A 15,641-nucleotide genomic window follows, 5' to 3' on the forward strand; every position below is an offset into this window, starting at 1 on the left:
TCATACCCAGAGATGATTACCAAGGAGGCAGCATTCTTATGCCTCTGCGGAAATGGCACTTTCTTCACTAACTGGTTTTTGTAAGCTTTCACATTTTCAAAAAATACATAGAATAGTATAACGAACTCATATACCCATCACTCAACCTCAGCAAATAACTCATGGCTAATCTTTTATTCCTACTTTTTCACTACCCCTCTCTATTAAATTATACTAAAGCAAAACCCAGACATCATTTAACTTCCTGTCCATAAATATTTTAGTGTGTAGTTACAAAATATAAAAGCTATTTTTAGAAATATAATCATAATATCCCACCTAAAATAATCCCAATATTAACAATTATTTAATATCAAATATCCCATAGATCTGATTTTCCTCAATTGTCTCATAAGTGGTTTTTTTTTAATAGCTTGTTTCAAGCAAGATCCAATTAGGGGCCATGTATTTACAGATGGTTTATAGGTCATTTTTCATCTGTATGTTAATCCCTCCATTGTGAGAATCTTAGTGAGGGATGTTATTTCCCCACTGCTGCCTCTTAAAGCTCAAACCTTAATTTTTTGCTGATGAAATAAAGGGCGTTTTGGAATATAGGAGCAAAACATATGTCTACTTTAGTATGAAGGAATTGTCCCTGGGGTCACCAGGATATTGGAATGGAAAAGGGGCCCTAAATATCCTCAATACCCAAGCCATAAAAGTTAATTTAAAAGACATGACTAGACTAGACTTCATTTAATAGAACTCCTTATCAAACCTCTTTTTGTTACCATTCCCTTTTCCTTTTTATTGTTTGAATCAGAATGATAGTTGCATCAAATTATAAAACATTATTCTAGGCCAGGCTCAATGGCTCATGCCTGTAATCCTAGCACTAGGCCAAAGCGGGATGATCACTTGAGCTCAGGAGTTCGAGACCAGTCTCAGCAAGAACGATATCCCCTGTCTCTACTAAAAATAGAAATTAGCCGGACAACTAAAAATAGAAAAAATTAGCTGGGTGTGGTAGCACACACCTGTAGTCCCAGCTAGGCAGTAGGATTGCTTGAGCCCAAGAATTTGAGGTTCCTGTAAGCTAGGCTGATGCCACGGCACTCTAGCCCAAGCAACAGAGTGAGACTCTGTCTCAAAAAAAAAAAAAAATTCTAGCTATCTCTGAAGAAAACATGTTTTTTTTTCCTAGTTCAAGCAGTATTTCCACCAAAAAGACATATTCCATTGAAAATACTTTGTTGTAGAACTACTAGGATTACCAGTGTGTTCACACTTATTTTATCCTGGCCAAGACCTCTCAGCTTAAAGCCTTTCACTGCCACATGACTTAATTTTAAAACCCCAAAGCAGGAAGCTAATCTGACAGGATAGAATCTTTAAAATTGAGACTATTCTGGAAAACTGTAACCATATGATTACCATAGTTGAAACTCATGTCATTTTCCACTGGTTATATTTCACCATCCCATAATGAAACCAAAATGAAGCAAGGCCTAACCATGTGAGTTTTTATGCACAGTCAAATTAGACAAGCCAGGCCTTACCTGCAGGACTGGTAGCTGAAAACCAGGAAGACTCTCTGGTGTGGTTCTGTTCTCCCTCTGACCTGATGGATAGAATGGAATGGTGAAAGATAACTTACTTGGGCAGTTTCTTAGCAGTGTTACTTTCAGGTCAGGGTAACTAGGTAGTTCTTAATCAAAGGAACACTATTCAAAAGGGAAAAAACGATTAGCTAAGCAATTTAAGAGCTGAGTTATAAAGTCCATTCTTTTCCTGTGAGGACAGGGTGCTGGCAGAGAGTTCTGAAATTTGAGTTTAACTATAAGTAGAAAGATAAACGATATAAAGATTTAGGTGAATTATGGAAGATGGCAGCCCCTTATCAAGAGGATTGGTAGCCATCGTACCTTTACTGAAAAAGACAGGGAGAAGAAAGGATATTGGTTTTATAAACCTCAGAACTGAGCTCCCAACATATGCAACACAGGGATCCAAAAAAGCCAGTTCACCAGCCTGAGCAACACAGAGAAACTCCATCTCTGAAAAGAATTAGCTGGGCATGGTGGTACATGCCTATAGTCCCAGCTATTCAGGAAGCTGAAGCAGGAGGATCTCTTAAGACCAAGAATTTGAGATTTAAGTGAGCTATGATGATGCCACTGTACTCTAGCCTGGGCAACAGAGCAAGACCCTGCATTAGAAAAAAAAAGCCAGTTTAATGCTATAAGCCAACCTTGTAACTAAATAGTAGGACTCAAGTGGTGACAGGATGAGTGCTATTCAGGCAAAATTGAGAGCTTCCCTCCACTGTGAGGGAAATCAAATGACTCTTAAAGAATATTAAGGAGCCAAACTGGAGACAATGCTCTTTGGGGAGCATATCCCAACTTCTTGGTACCTTGAAAAATCTTCATTATAGGCTAGGCAGAGTAGCTTATGCCTGTACAATCCCAGCATTTTGGGAGGCCAAGGCCAGAGGATCACTCAAGGCCAGGAGTTCAAGACCAGCTGGGGCAACAAAACAAGATCCCGTCTCCACAAAAAATAAAAAATTAGCCAGGCATGGTGATACCTGCCTGTAGTCCCAGTCCCTATAAGGGGCTATGGTAGGAGGATCACTTGAGCCCAGGAATTTGAGGTTGCAATGAGCTATGAACTGTACCACTGCACTCCAGCCTGGGTGACAGAACAAGACCTTGTCTCTTAAAAAAACAGAAAGAGGCCAGGCGCGGTGGCTCACATCTGTAATCCTAGCACTCTGGGGAGGCCGAGGCGGGCGGATTGCTTAAGGTCAGGAGTTCGAAATCAGCCTGCACAAGAGTGAGACCCTGTCTCTACTATAAATAGAAAGAAATTAATTGGCCAACTAATATATAGAGAAAAAATTAGCCGGGCATGGTGGCGCATGCCTATAGTCCCAGCTATTTGGGAGGCTGAGGCAGTAGGATTGCTTGAGGCCAAGAGTTTGAGGTTGCTGTGAACTAGGCTGATGCCATGGCACTCACTCTAGCCTGGGCAACAAAGCGAGACTGTGTCAAAAAAAAAAAAAAAACAGAAAAAACAGAACAGAACAGAACAGAACAGAACAGAACAGAAAAGAAAAGAAAAGAAAAGAAAAGAAAAGAAAAGAAAAGAAAAGAAAAAGAAAGAAGGAAAGAAAGACCTTGAGCTCAGGAGCTTGAGCTCACATATTTTAATAGATGTGTCAATGGGTGAAGCTCCACTCCTTTGGGAATGTTATTTAACTTACCAGAATTGTTGGGGGTGAGGACTCTTGTGTGGCCTAAATCCCCATTTAGGGTTGGTCTGAAAGAAAAAATCCCCTGTCCAGAGGAGGCAGATGAAGATCTAAGGAAGGGAAATAAAAGCATCAGCAGAGAAAAGGAAAGGTAAAGGTAAAAAGCATATGAAAGGCCTATACAAGCCGGGCGCGGTGGCTCACGCCTGTAATCCTAGCTCTCTGGGAGGCTGAGGCGGGCGGATTGCTCGAGGTCAGGAGTTCGAAACCAGCCTGAGCAAGAGTGAGACCCCGTCTCTACTATAAATAGAAAGAAATTAATTGGCCAACTAATATATATACAAAAAAAAAAAATTAGCCGGGCATGGTGGCGAATGCCTGTAGTCCCAGCTACTTGGGAGGCTGAGGCAGCAGGATTGCTTGAGCCAGGAGTTTGAGGTTGCTGTGAGCTAGGCTGACGCCACGGCACTCACTCTAGCCTGGGCAACAAAGCGAGACTCTGTCTCAAAAAAAAAAAAAAAAAAAAAAAAAAAAGGCCTATACATTTAGGCCAGAGAGGGGAATAAATCCCCTGCTTGCAACTAAGAATAAAATAATTCATATGTATATTAAACACAGTGGTATTCAACCTTCTCTTTTGTTTACAAGGCAGATTATAAATTTCAGTGACACAGGCCAGTGGAGAAGTAACCCCAGGGCTGCTGGCAGAATGTGAACAGATCCCAAGAGAAAGGAAACAGAGTGTTACTCACCTATAAGACAGGCTGTGAGTTGAGGCTGGTGAAGGGGTTTCTGAAAAGCATAAAAATGATCCCATGAAATAATATATGAACTGGAAAAGAGATTTAGGTATACTGGGGCTCAGGGCAAAGGAAATGGGGATCAAAGATTTTTAGTATATATCTTAGGCTTGGGAACTAATGGTTCACAAATAACCTAGCAGTATTTCAAAAGGTGCTTTCCGGCCGGGCGCTGTGGCTCACGCCTGTAATCCTAGCTCTTGGGAGGCCGAGGCGGGCGGATTGCTCAAGGTCAGGAGTTCAAAACCAGCCTGAGCAAGAGCGAGACCCCGTCTCTACTATAAATAGAAAGAAATTAATTGGCCAACTGATATATATATAAAAAATTAGCCGGGCATGGTGGCGCATGCCTGTAGTCCCAGCTACTTGGGAGGCTGAGGCAGAAGGATCACTCAAGCCCAGGAGTTTGAGGTTGCTGTGAGCTAGGCTGACGCCACGGCACTCACTCTAGCCTGGGCAACAAAGCGAGACTCTGTCTCCAAAAAAAAAAAAAAAAAAAAAAAAAACAAAAGGTGCTTTCCTCTCCTTTTCATGAGTCTATGGACCAGGATCCATCACTGCCTTGATGTGCTCTAATGTATGTGTGGCTTGGCTCACCCTCTAAGATGGAGATTACCAGAAAGAATAGGTATAGACAAATGGTCATTAAATTGGCTAGAAGTGACATCAGCAAAAATGATAGAGCAAAGGCCTCCAAAAATTCTCTCTTCCATAAAAGAAATGAGAAAATTGGCAAAATGGTCAGAATAAGCTTTTTTAGAACTCTAGACACTAATGAAGGGCTTGTAGCAATCTAGAGAATATTTATGCAATACAGAGAAAAATGATAGAAAAAAAGGGAAAAAAGAAAGAATATTTATTGAAGAAAAACAAATTTTGTGGCATTTTAACTTGCCCTATTTCCATTTCTCCTTCCCCAGCTCCATGGTAGTCTTGAAAACCAACAGGCCACACTCATGGTGAAAACACTCTGGCAGTCACAGGAGGGGATGGAATGGGGTTAGAATTACTTCAAAGTTTCATACCAAGAAAATTGTCATTATTTGACCTGTGTGGTGGTTCCCTGGAAGACCCCACTTGCAAGGCTATCATAATTTGACTTGACATGGAATTTATCAGGTTCCAAGGACTTGGACCTCAGAGCTCACTAAGTGTAGAAAAACCTTTCCCCAAGAGTATAATTGATAAAAATTAGAAGTACTTGTTTGGCTACCTAAGGAGAAAAATATCAATTGGGGCAAATAATAGGCTAATCAAAAAGCATAAGACCGGCCGGGCGCTGTGGCTCACGCCTGTAATCCTAGCTCTTGGGAGGCCGAGGCGGGTGGATTGCTCAAGGTCAGGAGTTCAAAACCAGCCTGAGCAAGAGCGAGACCCCGTCTCTACTATAAATAGAAAGAAATTAATTGGCCAACTGATATATATATAAAAAAATTAGCCGGGCATGGTGGCGCATGCCTGTAGTCCCAGCTACTCGGGAGGCTGAGGCAGGAGGATCGCTTGAGCCCAGGAGTTTGAGGTTGCTGTGAGCTAGGCTGACGCCACGGCACTCACTCTAGCCTGGAAAACAAAGCGAGACTCTGTCTCAAAAAAAAAAAAAAAAAAAGCATAAGACCTAGATAGAAAACAAATAGCAAAATAATAGAAGTCCTTCCTTATCTGTAATTACATTAAATGTAAACAGATTAAATTCTCTAAGTAAGAGGTAGAATCTGGCAGAATGGATTAAAAAAACAGGTCCAGGCCAGGTATGATGGCTCATGCCTGTAATCCTAGAACTCTGAGAGGCCGAGGCAGGCGGATCGTTCAAGGTCAGGAGTTCAAAACCAGCCTGAGCAAGAGTGAGAACCCATCTCTACTAAAAGTAGAAATTAATTGGCCAACTAAAAATATATAGAAAAAATTAGCCAGGCATGGTGACACATGCCTGTAGTCCCGGCTACTAGGGAGACTGAGGCAGAAGGATTGCTTGAGCCCAGGAGTTTGAGGTTGCTGTGAGCTAGGCTGATGCCACAGCACTCTAGCCAGGGCAACAGAGTGAGACTCTATCTAAAAAAATAAAATAAAATAACTAATGGGTCAAAAAAAAATCACAAGAGACATTAGAAAATAATTTGAGATGATAAAAACAAAAATACAACATATCAAATCTTATAGGATGCAGGGAAAGCAATGCTAGAGTGAAATTTATGACTGGGAATGTCTATATTAAAAAAGATGTCAAATCAATAATCTAACCTGAAATCTTCATTTTTCTGAGAGTTCTTAAGTATACACGTTAAAATAAATTTGGTAAGTTTTCTCTTAAAAAAAGTAATCTTGGCTGGGCGAGGTGGCTCACGCCTGTAATCCTAGCACTCTGGGAGGCCGAGGCGGGTGGATTGCTCAAGGTCAGGAGTTCAAAACCAGCCGGAGCAAGTGCAAGACCCCGTTTCTACTATAAATAGAAAGAAATTACTTGGCCAACTAATATATATATATATATATATATATATATATATATATATATATATATATATAAAATGAGCCAGGCATGGTGGCACATGCCTATAGTCCCAGCTACTTGGGAGGCTGAGGCAGCAAGACTGCTTGAGCCCAGGAGTTTGAGGTTGCTGTGAGCTAGGCTGATGCCACAGCACTCACTCTAGCCTGGGCAACAAAGCAAGACTCTGTCTCAAAAAAAAAAAAAAAGTAATCTAGCCTGTAATCCTAACACTCTGGGAAGCCGAGGTGGGAGGATCACTAGAGGTCAAGTGTTCAAGACCAGCATGAGCAAGAGCGAGACCCAGTCTCTACTAAAAAAAGTAGAAAAGTAGAAAGAAATTAGCTGGACAACTAAAATTATATAGAAAAAATTAGCTGGGTGTGGTGGTGCATGCCTGTAGTCCCAGCTACTTGGGAGGCTGAGGCAGAAGGATTGCTTGAGCCCAGGAGTTTGAGGTTGCTGTGAGCTAGGCTGATGCCATAGCACTCTAGCCAGGGCAACAGAGTGAGCCTCTGTGTAAAAAAAAAAAAAAAAAAAAAAAAAATGAAAGAGATTTGGGAATTTCAAATTTGTCTTTTTGTGAAAGAAAGAGAAATCTCTTATAGGTATTCTATAGGGACTGGCTAATGCCCTTATAAATAGTAACAACAGTAGTAGTTCTAAGAGGATATAGATAAGAAATTAAGTGAGTAGAACCAAAATATTTCTTTTTTTTTTTTTTGGGACAGAGTCTCACTTTTGTTGCCCAGGCTAGAGTGAGTGCCGTGGCGTCAGCCTAGCTCACAGCAACCTCAAACTCCTGGGCTCAATCGATCCTCCTGCCTCAGCCTCCCAAGTAGCTGGGACTACAGGTATGCGCCACCATGTCCAGCTAATTTTTTCTACATATATTAGTTGGCCAATTAATTTCTTTCTATTTATAGTAGAGTCAGGGTATTGCTCTTGCTCAGGCTGGTTTCAAACTCCTGACCTTGAGCAATCCGCCCACCTTGGCCTCCCAGAGTGCTAGGATTACAGGCGTGAGCCACTGTGCCCGGCCCCCAAATATTTCTGCACTGGAATACTTTTATGTTTAATACACAGTGAAGAAGTCAGATACCCTTCAGACTAACAACTGGCATCCTCCTGACCTTCCTTTTACACCTAACTTCTACTGCCATCTTGTGGCGATTTAAAAATCCAAGTCAATTATTTTACTCAAGAGTTACCCTCCATCTTCTGACCAGAGATTTTCTTTTTTTTTTTTTTTTTCTTTATTTTATGAGAGTATCCAGAAACAGTATTGACCAGAGATTTTCAATGCATAGAAAGCCAGAAATCTGCTGGTCTCTGCACAGAATTTATTTACTTCTGACACTGTTTTCCCCCCTCTCACCAGTGTAAGAGTTTCTGGGAGTGTTCCTTCCCTGCAGGCCTCTGCCTCCCTGATGGACAAATAATAAACATCAATTAATAAGTATATCCTTTTTTTTTCTGGCTTCCCTATTTCTCTGTTCTACATAATCAAGCATATATTGTTCTCCCAGGGTGGACATACTGGTCTAAGAAGGATCCATACTTTATGATTTTCAAAATTAACACACTAGACACTGTTAATTCAGTCCTTGAACACTTACACTATTTCCACCCGTATTTATTCCCTGTGTCAGCTTCTAACATCAAGTTTCCATTGCCAAAAGAAAATAGGTTCCAGCATAGCATCAGATAATTTATGACAAAACCAATATAAATTTAAGATTCTTGACTTAAGTCTTTGTTTTCATTTAACAGTAGAAACCTCAATCTGGAAAGAGAAGAATACTACTTACTTGTCCCAAGCTACCAAAGCCAGTCATTCTATAAGGCATAGACTCCACTGAGGAGGATCGACTGTATAAGGTGAGACAAAGAAACAAAAAGGCAAAAAATCTGGTGTTAAACTTTTACATAGACTTAAAGTCTCTTTAGTCCTAATCTGAGCCGCATCTAGACATTTCTTTCATCTTCCAACTTTTACCAACAGCTTTAATGTTGCTGCGTAGGCTTTTACTCACCTGACCACTTGGCTGCTATGCTGGGAACTGGGTCGTGGGGTAACTGAAAGAGAATAAAGTGCCCAAGAAAAAGTTGCCATCAATGGTGCACCCCTGCCTTGCCCAGCCAATCTGTTGCAAGTGGTTATCTGGTTGTCTGATGTTTTCATATCATACATAAAATTAGGAAAATCACATTATAGTTTCTAAGAGGAAACCATCTTCCATTTGGGGAAGGGATATTTATTCATTTCACACAGATATTTGGGCAAAAAAAACGCTCTTTACCTGACTGTGATGGGGAAGTAATGCCCACTGGTCGAGGTGTGGTCGATCTGCAAGAAAAGAAAAAGAGGCAGCTCTAATCTTGCTAAGCAGAAGTGCCATTTCATTTCATTTCATTTCATTTCGAGACGGAGTCTCGCTTTGTTGCCCTGGCTACACTGAGTGCTGTGGCGTCAGCCTAGCTCACAGCAACCTCAAACTCCTGGGCTCAAGCTAGCCTCCTGCCTCAGCCTCCCGAGTAACTGGGACTATAGGCATGTGCCACCATGCCCACCTAATTTTTTCTATATATATTAGTTGGCCAATTAATTTCTTTCTATTTATAGTAGAGACGGGGTCTCGCTCTTGCTCAGACTGGTTTCGAACTCCTGACCTCGAGCAATCCGCCTGCCTCAGCCTCCCAGAGTGCTAGGATTACAGGCGTGAGCCACCACATACAGCCAGAAGTGCCATTTTAAAGGATCAGTCAGATTATTGTTTATGGAAATAACAGCTTCCTCTATGAGCACAAATTGCTTACTCTCATGTACTATAGGTATCACCCCAAAATACGGAAGCATGTTTTGCATATGAGACTTTGCTCTCCAATTCCCTAAGTGAAACCTCCATTTCTCTATTGTCCATAATAGAAGTTTTGAAACACTCTTTTCCTCTTTCCTTTGGTGTCTTGCCAAGTACTTTCAACCTTACATCTGTCCATCTATTCATACATTCCTCTACCCTCTCATCTATCCATCCAACATACATTTATTTAGTGTCCACATGTCCTAGATTCTGAGATTACAAAGATAACTGGAATAACTGAGAAGCTCATAGACTGGTGGGAAAGACAAAAAAAAATCAGAGCAATGGTTAAGTATGTTATAATGAGTGTATCAGAAGTACAGAAGTACTAAAGAACACTAGACTGTAATCTTTTTGAGTGCAGGGGCCATTTCTTTTTAATCCACCAATACAGGGCTGGTATAAAGAATACTGAACAGTTGGTAGAGCACAGCCATCAGTAATCAGAAAGCGGCCGGGCACGGTGACTCATGCCTATAATCCTAGCACTCTGAGAGGCCAAGGCGTGAGGATTGCTCGAGGTCAGGAGTTCGAAACCAGCCTGAGCAAGAGCGAGACCCCGTCTCTACTATAAATAGAAAGAAATTAATTGGCCAAATAATATATATAGAAAAAATTAGCCGGGCATGGTGGCACATGCCTGTAGTCCCAGCCACTTGGGAGGCTGAGGCAGAAGGATTGCTTGAGCCCAGGAGTTTGAGGTTGCTGTGAGCTAGGCTGACGCCACGGCACTCACTCTAGCCTGGGCAACAAAGCGAGACTCTGTCTCAAGAAAAAAAAAAAAGAAAAGAAAAGTAATCAGAAAGGACTAGGGCTGTACATCCAGCACCTATCATAGTACCTGATAAGCAGTAGGTGCTTAGTATTTATTGAAAGAATGAATAGAAGATCTAACTCTGCCTAATGCAAATCACATGAGTTGAAATTTGAAGGATGGGTAGGATTTCATAAGACAAGAGTACAGATTTTACTTCAGCACTTTTCAGTGAGTAACACTTTCTCAGAGAAGTGAAAGATAAATTCATCAACAATTTTTTCCATCTCAGAGCCCATATAGCCAGAAGTTAAGAAAGAACAGAAATTTTCAGGGGGTGAGACTAGTATGGATGCTAGTAATACTGACCTGCTTCCTTGGTACCGACTTGGAGATTCCTGTAGGTGAAAAAAAGGGGGGGAGGAAGTGAAGGAAATTGCAAACCAAGGGTCCTAATCAATGGATCTCAGTCTTGTTAGATAACTAAACTGCAATGCCCCCTAGTTATGGTTGTTAAGATTCTCAGTAGGAGAAAAAACAGCAGCAGTGTTTCCTTAGGAAATTATTAGCTTTGAGGAAATAAAATTTCAGTGCCTCTTCATCAGAGCATAAGTAGGAACCCTGTAGACTAATATCTATGAGGAAATGTGGAGAGAAAAAGGAAAACAACATGATTATAATGTGCTAGAATAGTTACAGGAGTGGGATCAATAAGAAAATTATATAAATACATACACCATTCTTAGGAAGAAAAATAATGTTTAGGAAATGGAATGTGAGGGAGAGGAAGGGTCCTGAGATGTCTTGGGTTTTTTGAGGAGAAATTTTAAGTAATAATAGATGTCTCTTCTGTAAGAGATCTTCCCAACTGGTATGTCATGACTCACTGATGTTTGAGAATGGGTTACAAATGTGCTAAATATTGATCCTTCAGGCCTCCAAGGTCTTCGATGGCCTCATTCATTTACTATAGTGTGCTTATTGCACAAATATTTTCACTTTCTATATATGTCATGATGTGGAAAAGGTTAGGAAACACTATTCTATATAGTCGGTTAGATAGATGGGAAAAGTAGGAGAGAAAATAATAGTAAGAAAAATATATTTCATTCACCTTTAGGATGGCAAGAAATTTCTTCAGTTCTCCATTCTCTTTCCTTAAGACTGACAACTCTCTAGGCAAAAGATGGAACAATCAGCTCCAGCAGGTCAGTGGGATAAAAAACCCTGATTTTTATTATTATTATTATCTACATCTAGTTAATGCATACTCAGAAATGCTTGCAACTATATGAGGTATTTCTATCAGGGATCTAATGATTTAAGGAGATAATGGCAGGATTTTGATCGTGGACAAAATAAGCAGTTACTTGGTATGCTATCAGGGGAGTTTGCAAAGAATTCCATTCCCCACCACCACTACCATACACACCATTGCTCTGCTGATGTCTAAAATTTTTCATCAAGGATTCCATCTTTTAGCTTAAGATTTCCAAAATATACCCTCCCAGAGGTAACATTTTTTAATGTTATCTCTCATTGTTATCAGTGTGAATCAGCTGTATCTGATTTCTCAGAAGAAGTAGTTTTTCATACAGGGAAGTAGAAGAGGAAAGCTGTACAGTGAGGAGGGCCGCTAGTGGGAAGAAAGAGAAAAATAAAATGGAGATTGATAAAACTTCAAAAATTGGGGACCTGATTTTCCCAAGACAAATACACATGGAACAATTTTCAGACTTTGCAACCACAAGGAAATAAGAAGCACAGCTCCACTGAAAGAAAAAGGAAATTATCTGGGGATTTCATTTGTCACTTACTTGTCCTGGCTGACCAGTGTTTGCTGTGCCTCCTGCATGGCTGCTTCTAACTTTGTAATTCTATGTTTATAAAAGGCGATGAGGAGATTTGTTTGTTTCTTCTGAAAACTCCACACCTACTAGGGAAAAACAGGTTTTTGATATATACTCTCATAACTCCTGTCCCCTCACTTCTGGCAACAAAAGGAAACCCATCAATTCATACTTTATTACTACTCATTTTCTTCTGTAACATCTGGCCTAATTAATAACTCCCCAAACTAAAGAGCTCAACACTAGGGAAAGCTGAAGCTTTTCATTTCTAGGATACTGGCTTCCTAATATCTAATGAGAATATTCATAGATGAGGACCATAGAAGAATGGCCCTTTAAAAATATTATCTTTCATCCTGAGCAAAAAGACTGATACCTAAAGAAACTGTTCTTCAGGCTTAGAATTGGTTCTAACTTGTCTACTATTAGTTTGGACCCTGCTTCCCCATTCCTAGCTATTACAGAGCACTGGTGACCAATTTACTTTCCCTAAAAACACACACAGAGTAACTTGCAGGCTGCTTCTGCTGCTACAGTAAAGGGCAAAGAGGCACAGAAAGAGATTATCTATTCCTGAATTTTATTTCTGTGCATGGACAATAATTTTATCTTTTGCCTTACTTTATCATTTGCTATGCTAATGTTCACATCATGGGATTGCTGAATCAGATCAAAAGTTAATATTTAGAAAGGATTTTAGCTTTGTCAGGCTCTACTTTTGAGTACACAGCAGTATTTATGTCTCATCTGCTTCCTCCCTGTTCAGACTATAAACCTTTTGTCTAGGGTCTTTCCCTTGATCTTGGTACTCTTCTCCTAAACATTTTGTTCTCACTTAATTTGCAAATTGCCTTTGTCACTTTACTACAGTATTGTACTAAAGAGTTCATATAGTCTCTATTCTCTTTCCTTTCTACTCGAAGGCAAACTAAACTAGTTCTAGATATGAATTTATTGTAGTCTATCTTATTTCTCAAAAAAAGCTGATTTTTTGTTTTGCTTTGTTTTTTTAAGAGATGAGGTCTCCCTATATTGCCAGGCTGATCTCAAACTGCTGGCCTCAAGGGATCTTCCTGCCTCAGCCTCCCAAGTAGCTGGGACTACAGGTATTAGCCACTGAACCTGGCAGCTGCTGTTTTTAATAAAAGTAAAACATGTCTATTTTTGAAAATCTGAAAAGTACTGAAGTAGAAAAAATTGACTCAGAATTCTGGAAGTTATCTAAAATGACGGGGCTGGGAGTGAAAAGAAGTAGATATTATAAGTAGATATAATAGATAGCCAAAACACAGTATCCCAAACATCCTAATCCTACCCTTGGAATCAGTCTGCAGTGAAATTAAATAATTAACAGACTAACATCAAGAAAACACGAATTCTAGGCCGGGCGAGGTGGCTCACGCCTGTAATCCTAGCACTCTGGGAGGCCAAGGCGGGAGGATCACTCAAGGTCAGGAGTTCGAAACCAGCCTGAGCAAGAGTGAGACCCCGTCTCTACTAAAAATAGAAACAAATTAATTGGCCAGCTAAAAATATATAGAAAAAATTAGCCGGGCATGGTGGCGCATGCTTGTAGTCCCAGCTACTCAGGAGGCTGAGGAAGGAGGATGGCTTGAGCCTAGTAGTTTGAGGTTGCTGTGAACTAGGCTGACGCCACGGCACTCTAGCCCAGGCAACAGAGTGTGACTTTGTCTCAAAAAAAAAAGAAAAGAAAAACAAAACAGGAATTCTACCCTCGACCAGTTACTCCTCCCTTTGATATCACCAAGGGTCATATGTGCACAGAGAATGGACCCCACTGTGGAACACCAGGGAGCCAGACTGGACCACTGGAGGGCCTTTTGCCTAGGCCTAAGCAGGCTTAGTTTGTCTACTTATCCCCCTAAATTGAAACCCAACTAGCAAATCTGACCATTCCAAGAAGAAAGACCAATCTAGAAAATAACCATCAGCAAGGCAGGGCATGGTGGCTCACGCCTGTAATCCTAGCACTCTGGGAGGCCGAGGCAGGCGGATTGCTCAAGGTCAGGAGTTCAAAACCAGCCTGAGCAAGACCCGTCTCTACTATAAATAGAAAGAAATTAATTGACCAACTAAAAATATATATACAAAAATTAGCCAGGCATGGTGGCATATGCCTGTAGTCCCAGCTACTTGGGAGACTGAGGCAATAGGATCGCTTGAGCCCAGGAGTTTGAGGTTGCTGTGAGCTAGGCTGATGCCATGGCACTCACTCTAGCCTGGGCAACAAAGTGAGACTCTGTCTCAAAAAAAAAAAAAACAACAACTGGGAAGAACTAAATCTGCCAAACAGATTAGGTAATATATAATCTACATAATAACTTGTATTGGTACATCACATGTGAGGTGGTAGTTGTGGCTGAGATTGAAGAAGTTATGAGGAACCAGAGCATTAAGGAACTGTGTCACTCTAAGAAGTCTCAAACTTAGGTGATAGGAAGCCACCAATGGGTTTTGTTTGAAAAGAGTTATATGTTCATATTTGTAATTTAAATAGATTATAATGGCAGGCTGGGTGCAGTGGCTCACACCTATAATCCTAGCACTCTGGGAGGCCAAGGCGGGAAGATTGCTTGAGCTCAGGAGTTCAAAACCAGCCTGAGCAAGAGGAAGACCCCGTCTCTAACAAAAATAGAAAAACTTAGCTGGGCATGGTGGCACATGCCTGCAGTCCCAGCTACCTGGGAGGCTGAGGCAGGAGAATCACGTGAGCCCAGGAGTTTGAGGTTGCTGTGAGCTAGGCTAACACCACGGCACTCTAGCTGGGGCAACAGAGTGAGACTATGTCTCAAAAATAAATAAATAAATAGATGGTAGCTCAAAGAAAATAGATTTAAGTAAAAAAGAACTCTAAAAATGCTTCCTTGGCCAGCCATGGTGGCTCACGTCTGTAATCCTAGCACTCTGGGAGGCTGAGGCGGGCGGATCATTTGAGCTCAGAAGTTCAAGACCAGCCTGAGCAAGAGTGAGACCCCGTCTCTGCTAAAAATGAAAGTAATTAATTGGCCAACTAAAAATATATAGAAAAAAACCAGCCGAGCATGGTGGTACATGCCTATAGTCCCAGCTACTCTGGAGGCTAAGGCAGGAGGATTGCTCGAGGCCAGGAGTTCGAGGTTGCTATGAGCCAGGCTGATGGCACAGCACTCTAGCCAGGGCAACAAGAGTGAGACTCTGTCTCAAAAAAATAAAAATAAAAATGCTTCCTTATCAAAAACAATTGGAAGACTGTTAAGAAGATGTAAGAAGTATTTACTCTGAATGAGAGGCATAGGAGCTCACTAGGTAGGGAGTTACAGTTTGGGTTGCACATTTTGTGAGATCAAAGCAATATTACCTCTCACACTGGCCTAAGGTTCCTCAATCCCCTGCTCAATAGTGATGAAGAGCTCAACTGTACTGTTTCAGAAGTCCTAAATACTGATAGATTAGCTTTTTCTTTTCAGGTAAAATAATCTCAAACTAACTAAAATTTTTCTTTAAAAGCACCATTGATTTTTTTTTTTTTTTTTTTGAGACAGAGTCTCGCTTGTTGCCCAGGCTAGAGTGAGTGCCGTGGCGTCAGCCTAGCTCACAGCAACCTCAAACTCCTGGGCTCAAGCAATCCTGCTGCCTCAGCCTCCCGAGTAGCT

General features: G+C 41.0%; 2 protein-coding genes across 3 annotated transcripts in view; both read right to left on the reverse strand.

The window, feature by feature from the left end:
- NGDN (neuroguidin) overlaps positions 1-15,641 on the reverse strand; it is a 301,612-nt gene that overhangs the window by 189,537 nt on the left and 96,434 nt on the right. The gene's annotated exons all lie outside the window — the stretch shown is intronic.
- RNF212B (ring finger protein 212B) overlaps positions 1-15,641 on the reverse strand; it is a 45,524-nt gene that overhangs the window by 16,882 nt on the left and 13,001 nt on the right. For both annotated transcript variants that reach the window (XM_076004170.1, XM_020285868.2), the window contains exons 5-14: positions 11,956-12,071; positions 11,253-11,313; positions 10,508-10,536; positions 8,824-8,870; positions 8,557-8,599; positions 8,332-8,392; positions 7,899-7,947; positions 3,991-4,030; positions 3,251-3,348; positions 1,542-1,603 (exon numbers count right to left, since the gene is read on the reverse strand). In XM_076004170.1, coding sequence (XP_075860285.1) covers positions 1,542-1,603; positions 3,251-3,348; positions 3,991-4,030; positions 7,899-7,947; positions 8,332-8,392; positions 8,557-8,599; positions 8,824-8,870; positions 10,508-10,536; positions 11,253-11,313; positions 11,956-12,071 — 606 coding nt within the window. The remainder of the gene's footprint in view (positions 1-1,541; positions 1,604-3,250; positions 3,349-3,990; positions 4,031-7,898; positions 7,948-8,331; positions 8,393-8,556; positions 8,600-8,823; positions 8,871-10,507; positions 10,537-11,252; positions 11,314-11,955; positions 12,072-15,641) is intronic.

Source organism: Microcebus murinus, chromosome 6 (genome assembly GCF_040939455.1).
Source record: "Microcebus murinus isolate Inina chromosome 6, M.murinus_Inina_mat1.0, whole genome shotgun sequence".
Classification (NCBI taxonomy): Eukaryota; Metazoa; Chordata; class Mammalia; order Primates; family Cheirogaleidae; genus Microcebus; species Microcebus murinus.